The sequence below is a fragment of the Protomyctophum parallelum genome (assembly GCF_964188405.1).
Source record: "Protomyctophum parallelum genome assembly, chromosome: 21".
Taxonomy (NCBI): domain Eukaryota; kingdom Metazoa; phylum Chordata; class Actinopteri; order Myctophiformes; family Myctophidae; genus Protomyctophum; species Protomyctophum parallelum.
The window spans coordinates 13334991-13342497 of NC_139713.1; the positions used below are offsets into that span (position 1 = coordinate 13334991).

Genomic DNA, 7507 nt, shown 5'->3' on the forward strand with positions numbered 1-7507 from the left:
ATTTTTCAGCATAGTCACATGAATCTCATAACTTCACTATAACTATTATTTTTGTTTTTCTTTCTACGTGGAGCCACTCGTCTCCCTACACACACAACCTGATGGGAACCGTTAAAAGATTAACCCATTTTGGTGTTAGCATCATGTCGTGCTTTAGCTTTTGAAAAATAGCAGATCTACAAGCTCATAGCGCGCCATCGAGTGGCGCGCTACGAGCTTGTAGGTCTGCTATTTTTGAAAAATCGAAGAACGACTGTGACATTTTTAGAATCTGATCTCAGGTCAGAATGGGTTAATCAGACCAGTGTGTGTCCAGTGGAAACCTCGTATGAATCTGATCTCAGGTCAGAATGGGTTAATGTCGAAAGGGTGAACACCCAGTCAATGTTGCAACATGGACAATTGTTACATGCGCGGAAGACATTGCCATGACGGTCTCCCACGGTCCTCATATAGCCATGAAGCACTATCAGTTACAAATCAGTGACTTAAATCGAAGATTTGTGTTTTTAAGTGGATTTTTTTTCCGTCTTAACAAAAATCACAATATGAATAACATTGTATGCTACCGCCGGTGGCCTGAATTGTTTTTTTTTTTCCATTGCAACAATTACAAGTCAAAGGAATCAAACTCCATCAGTGAAATCTACTACCCGAGCTATACCAGACATCAACAAACCTAGAGAAAACACTTCTGCAAAACATCGTGTACTCGTGTAGTAAAGAAACTGTCTGTTATGTGTGAAAGGAAACGGCATGATTGTTTCAATTCAAATGTTACTGTATAGTATACTATACAGTGTATACTATAGCATTCCGTTGTGTGCATGCATACCGGTACATTGCTTATAGCTTACATTCCTTGGGTAAAAACCATTTGAAAACAACCATGAACTTTCAGTTTTGTTAGGTTGAGATGGAGACATGGAAAATGGATTGAAAAAACAAAAAACATCTATTACAGAAAAGGAGCAAGCAGGGAAATATACACACTGTCTGCTATACCTCACATAGCCTAGATTGCAAGGGAAATACAGAGAAGCGTGTGACAATACGAAGCATTTTAGCATTGAGAGGAGGAGATAATTGCAGTAAAAAAAGGCTGGGGCCTTATTCATCAGAAAGGGAGAGTGAAAAGAGTGTTTGAGTGTGAGAGAGTAACATAAAACCAGGCCTCAGTCTCTTTCTCTCCACACACACACACACACACACACACACACACACACACACACACACACACACACACACCACACAACACACCCACACACACACACACACACACACACACACACACACACACACGAGGTTCCCCCTTCTTTAAACCAGGGCCTACCCACAATGCACTGGGCTCTTTTATCCCAACAGTGAAAGGATGAGGCCAGATGAATGACAAAAGAAAGAATGGGATCTGGGTTGGGCAGGCTTGGGGAAGGGAGGGGTGGGGGCATGCTTCTCGACCATCCTTTTTCTATGGAAAATAAGGGGAGGGCTCTCTCCAGAGGAACTCTGGGGCTCAGTTTGCCCTGGAGATGAGGAAGAAATGCATGCAATACACAGAAGGCTTTGAGTTTAATGATTTCTTTACTGGCTTGTACACAAACGTACAAAATAATACAGCACTTTATCTCCGCAATCGCATCGCACATCAACATCATCACAGTGTTACAAACGTTCAAACAAAAAATAATAATAATACCAACAAACAAAAAGGAAGGAGGAGAAAAAAAAATCAAACCTTGATGGAACATCTGCAGCAAGCTTAATTCATGCATCGTTCGCGTGACGGTGTTGCCCGGCGAAAATATCAGATCGTCAAGCCAACGCGGTCTTGAAGATAAGTTATTTTCAGCGAGTGACCACCGTCATACTACGAAGCATAAACCAGGCTTCACTCATGAAAATCAACCGTTTCCTCTCGCTTGAAATGAAGCAAGTTCCGGAAACACAACTTGGTCCAAAGAAATCAGCACTTTTTCTTTTCTTTTTTTTTTTTGTAAAAAATCATGTCACTCATAATATACATCAATCCGTTGGCCAACTACCTTACGCCATAAATGTTATGACCCTGGTAAGCCGTACAACCACACAACCGTGCAATTTTTTATTAATCATGTTACAATGATCTTACCATCAAATGTATTATTCCCCTATCATAAAACAGGAAGACAGCACTTCAGAAAAGAAAGTGCCCCAAGATATCATCATCATCATCAGCGTCGCTATATATATATCCATATGTATATATACATACACCCAATCACAGAGATACACACATCTTTGTAAAAAAAAAACATCACGTTTTCCCCCACAAAGTAACATACACATTAGGACATTATCACCTGGAGCATAACGTTATACAATAGTATTTGTTGTGTTTGTTTGTTTGTTTTTTCTATTCAGAAAAAAAATAAAAATGTCGACTCATAAAAAGCCAACTTTATATCAACAACAGTCATCAGTGCAATATTCAAAAACAAAAACAAAAACTCAAGTTTAAGACAAGCGATGCATATTCATTTTTGTTGCTTTTTTTTTTATACCAACCCATGCCTTGACGTGGCAGATCTATATCGCTTTAACTTATGTGTGGTGGTTGTTCCAGGTTTAAAGTGGGATATTGTCAGCCACTGGACTCTATGACTGATACACAAACACAGGCCCCATAAGAAGCAAGTGCATGTACACACTCTCCCCAAAAGATTTTCAGTTAAAAAAAAAACCTTTTCTGTCTTGCACACAATCACCACCCAACTCTCTCTCTCTCTCTCTCTCTCTCTCTCTCTCTCTCACACACACACACACACACGCACGCACGCAAACACACATGCACACACACAGCTTCTCATGAAATGACCAAGTGGTGCTGTGGGAAATCTATCTCTCTATCTGTCGGCCATTAGCAGTATAGGCTTCTTTTTTTTAAACGACATCAACAAAACAAAAAAAATAAACATATAAGCAGCATTGATACAGACGTTAGGGTGCCATGACTTTAAATGCAGCAGGCAGCGTTTTTTAAACCAAATTCTTTTTTTCCTCCCCTCTCTCTCTCTCTCTCTCTCCTGTGATATCCTGCAATAGTCATGTGTTCTTTATCAACTCTTCACCATCCAACAGTAATATAGGGCCCGGGTCAGTAGTAGTAAGAACTAGTCCAAAGCCTTGGGCCTGCAGTTACCCAGTAAATACACTGGAGGCGCACGAGACTTCGCATTGTTGTGCAATAAAACTCCCTGCATTTATAAGTCATGTGATAAAAATTCAATTTTTTTTTGACTAAAAAGGTTTAAAAACTTGAATACATTATACAAAACGACCACCATAGCAGGCCTTCAGCTGATGAGAGATACAGATAAAAACAGTTGTATAGGGAACGATGTGCAACAATTGTCTGTTGCGCATATATGTATGTCAATCGTATAGGCAGGCGACCTTGCAGACCACCGCTTCATTCACTTATGATAATTTAGTTTGGCTGTAGTGTGGAAAATAAACTGTCCCGAATGCGTTGCGATGAATACATCGCATGGATGATTCCGTCTGGAATATGAAGTCCTTCAGGTTGAGCTACATTTAGGGAAAACATACTGGCATGCAGATGACCATGTAGACAGATAACGTGAAGCTCTTCGATTCCAAACAGCTTGACTGAGTGGTGAGAGAGTTGAGTAACTTAACAATACTTTATAGTCGAGGTAGTTGGCAAAAAGGCAACCAAAAGTCCATGGGTGAAAGAAAAGTCCACTTGTGTGTGTGTGTGTGTGTGTGTGCAGACTACATGTGAAGTGATGGGTATTTGAAGGGGAATTGGCAGGCCTATACCTCCGTACAGGGACTGTTTATACTAGAGTCTGAAGCAGCTTGAGTCACCCTATAGATATCCTTAGAACGCAATAGATTTTTTTTGAGAAGAACCACAACATATTATATAAAAAAATAATAATGCATCTTCTCAATGTACCTTCATAAATATAAAACCCCAGTCTGCTTTCACAGTGATGACTAGTATGTTAATAAAATACTGAAAGGAGATCATAAAGTGAATTTCCCAAATGTGACTTTTTTTTTCTTTCTTATTTTGTTGTTGTTGATACAAAGCGAAAGCAGCAGGTTCTATAGTAACACATTGACCACTGGGCAAAGTGGTCGCACTGGCCTGAAAAGTTGGCCACCAGCAACGTCGGCTTACAGTAGGGTTCTGAACTATAGGCCTACTGTAGATTCTCGTTTTCTATTTTTTACGGAGTCAAAGTAAAGCTATTGTGTACAGTACTTCACGACATTATCGAAGTCAATCGTTGTTACATCATGATTACAACATCTGGAAAAGCGAATTGGATATAATGGCCGCTCTTTGAAGAAAAAGGGGGAAAAAATCAAATGGAAGAAAAATATTACAAAAAAAGGAATCAATGAATTAATAAAAGAAAATACACCCAATAGTGGCCAAACAGAGAGCAGCCCTTCTTTGTCCTGTTCCATTGTGTATTCCCTTTCAGATATTCCAGCATGCAGCCATAGCATCAAGTGCCATATTTTACGGAAAATAATTTAAAAGGGTCTCACACTATAGTGAACAAACGGGGTTTCCCTCAAAGAAGCGTTTTGACTGTAGACAGGGAAGAGGATAAGGAGGAGGATCTACTCGTATACAAACTGTGGCCATCTGCAACTCGGGGGAGTTCAGTTCACAAACACACGCAACACTCGCACACACAGCAACCGGCTTTATATTATAAATGGACGTCACAATCTAGTATACACATTCAAGAGGAAAGCTTTAGTACCAACAAACTCACCAATAAATGGCGTTTTTTTTTGTTAAAAGATTCATGTTTTGAAGCCGATACAGGTTCTATAGATAATATAAAACATGTGGTGTATCACTCACGAGTCAGTCTGTCTGAGCCCCGTTTGGTTTTTTGAAATGAGAGCTAGGGGAGTGTGTTGTGTGTGTGTATAGGTACGGTAGGCCTACTTTTATTGTCGTTATACAATTTGGCACAACTAAATGGTATTTCTCACTCTCTCTTTTTTTTTTTACATGAGCCTGGCCTTTTATATATGCGTTTTATTCATTTTTCGTGACCCCCCCCCCCCCCATCTTCTTCTTTTTGTTGTTAAGTTTTACCTGACAGCAGATCGAGAGAGAACGGATCAGAGGAGAGAATCACCGGGCGCCGCCGGAGGAGTACTTCGCCTTGGTGATGAGGTATAAGACAATGTCCTGGTGGCCTCCGAACGCGGCGATGTGCAGCGCGCTCCAGCCCTCCCGGTTCGCCAGCCTGATGTCGGCGCCGAACTTCACCAGCAGCTTGACCAGCTCCAGGTTCCCGTCGATGACCGACTGGTGCAGCGCCGTCTGGCCCTCGGGCCCGAAGGAGTTGACGTTGAACTCGCAGTTCGTCATGTTCTGGAGCAGCGAGTGGAGCTCCTTGGTGTTGCCCTTCTTCACCGCCTCCTGGAAGACCCTCTGCGGCGCCGAGCACGTCGACTGCTGCACGTCGGCCTGGCTCATGGTGGTGGTGGTATGATCGGGGGAGTTTGTTTTTTTTTTTGGGGGGGGGGGGGGGGAGGAACGGAACGATAATCCTGCCTAGTGGCTTCCTATTAAAAAAAAAAAAGCAACGATATTTCGTCCCTCTCAGCCCCGTGTTACTTTGTTGTCTCTGCTGTTGCGATGCCCACAGTTTGGCGGCTGGGATTATAAACCGGTTGTCAAGGAAAGGCACACCTCGAGAGGAGTAGTCTATTGTATAGGCCTACTGTACTGGAGATACCAAGACCGGAACGTATATATCCCAACACAAAAAAGGACAAAAAAAACCCCACACGTGGTGTGCAAAACGAACCAACAACAGTTGAGAGATATCCTAAAAATCCCTAATACTCAAAAGAGACAAAGATGGTCCCCGCAGAGTCAGAAGGAGTGTAGCTGTTGTCCCTGGCTGTCCCTCTGACCCTATCCGTAGCAGCATGGGATGGAGAGGAGAAGTTATAGCTCCGACTTCACGAGGAGGAGAAAAAAAATACGAACCACTATCTCCCAAACTATAGCCCCGCGTTTGTTTGTTGGAAGTTGTTGGAACCCCGTCGCTTTTTCTCGAAGAAAGAACAAACAACAAAAAAAAATTAAGGGCCCGGCCTGTTTGCCTCGACGACGACGCGAGGCAGCCTTGCCTGCAACGTCCCTGGACCTGTCGATGTTGTGTGCGTTGTTGTTGCCAGGGTGTCTGAGGACAGAAAGAAATATACGTTTTTAACATGAGACTCGTGAGAAAAGGGTTTATTTAATAGCCTTCCCCACACCCCATGGTCGGTGATGATGCACTCCTCCCCGGTGTACGGATTCCTTCCCTTAACATTCTTCTCTTCCGTCACATTCCACCACATTCACAACGACGAGGAGATCGAGCTCAACTTATACACACTATTCAAGTTGGGTAATGTAATCTCCCCCCCCCCCATCCCCATGCACATACTGTAAATATGGCCTGCAAACAAAAACAGCATATACGTGTATGTATTACTTGCCTGTGGCAGATTGGACGGGTCCCGTTGGCGACGGAAAACGGATTAGAAATCCACCGCAGGGCCTGGCGTAATGTGTATGTATGGTCCTTTGCAAGTCCGTTGACCGTGTGAGACTCTTCTTGCCTGTGCGCTGCGATCCGGGGGAATATTTTACGCGGCCCTGCATTTGCATAACAATACACCCCCCTCCTCCTCCTCCTCACAGAGGCGACTGTGGAGGAATGGGAGTGGTTTAAAGGCTAGTGCCGGCTTTAGGTATAGGGGAGGAGGGACCCAGTCCAGGACCACACTGTGAAAAAGCCTATAGTGTCAATTTAATTTAACTCGGAGAGAGTGTAAATGTACACCAAGAGAGAGTCGCTAATGTGGGATAGGTTAAATTAAAGCTGCAATCAGCTCCTTTTTGGGGATGTAACTTTTTTGCAGGTCAAAGACCCTTAGACCCCCCCCCCCCCCCCAATTGACACTGATTATTATATTAGAAAATATACGCCAGGGACCCCCATAAAAAAAATATTTTTACGTTTCTATAGCAGTGACTCTCAACCATTTTGATTTCAAGGACCCCCCAGTTTGACATGCATATTAGTCTATTTAATTCAAGTCCCATTTAGTCCCATTTAATGGCATTTCTATCTCTGGGACCCCCAATCACCCAATGTATATTGTAAAATCAAACTATCATTAAGTCGGGGTCCCCCCTGGAACTCCCCCAGGGACCCCTGGTTTATATGACTTTCAAGCAGCACTTTTGATTGATTGACTGTATACTTAATTAGACAAATGTATAGGCTATATACAGTAGGCTACAGCTACAGCACGAGGTACACAGTCAGACAGACATGTTGGCTAAAAGGATAGACACACAAATAAGAATCCATGGCGGGACTTGTTTCCATTGTGGTTCTATTATCTATATATGTATTCAATTAATCAACCAGTAGGTGTCCTATACACCCGACAACATGGTCTC

At 42.7% G+C, this 7507-nt stretch overlaps 1 protein-coding gene across 1 annotated transcript; it reads right to left on the reverse strand.

The window, feature by feature from the left end:
- Nucleotides 1–1646: 1646 nt before the first annotated feature.
- Nucleotides 1647–6215, reverse strand: nrarpa (NOTCH regulated ankyrin repeat protein a). Its single transcript, XM_083793798.1, has one exon. The coding sequence runs from the start codon at nt 5516–5518 to the stop codon at nt 5171–5173; it is 348 nt and encodes a 115-aa protein (XP_083649924.1). The 5' UTR covers nt 5519–6215; the 3' UTR covers nt 1647–5170.
- Between the last annotated feature and the right edge of the window lie 1292 nt (nt 6216–7507).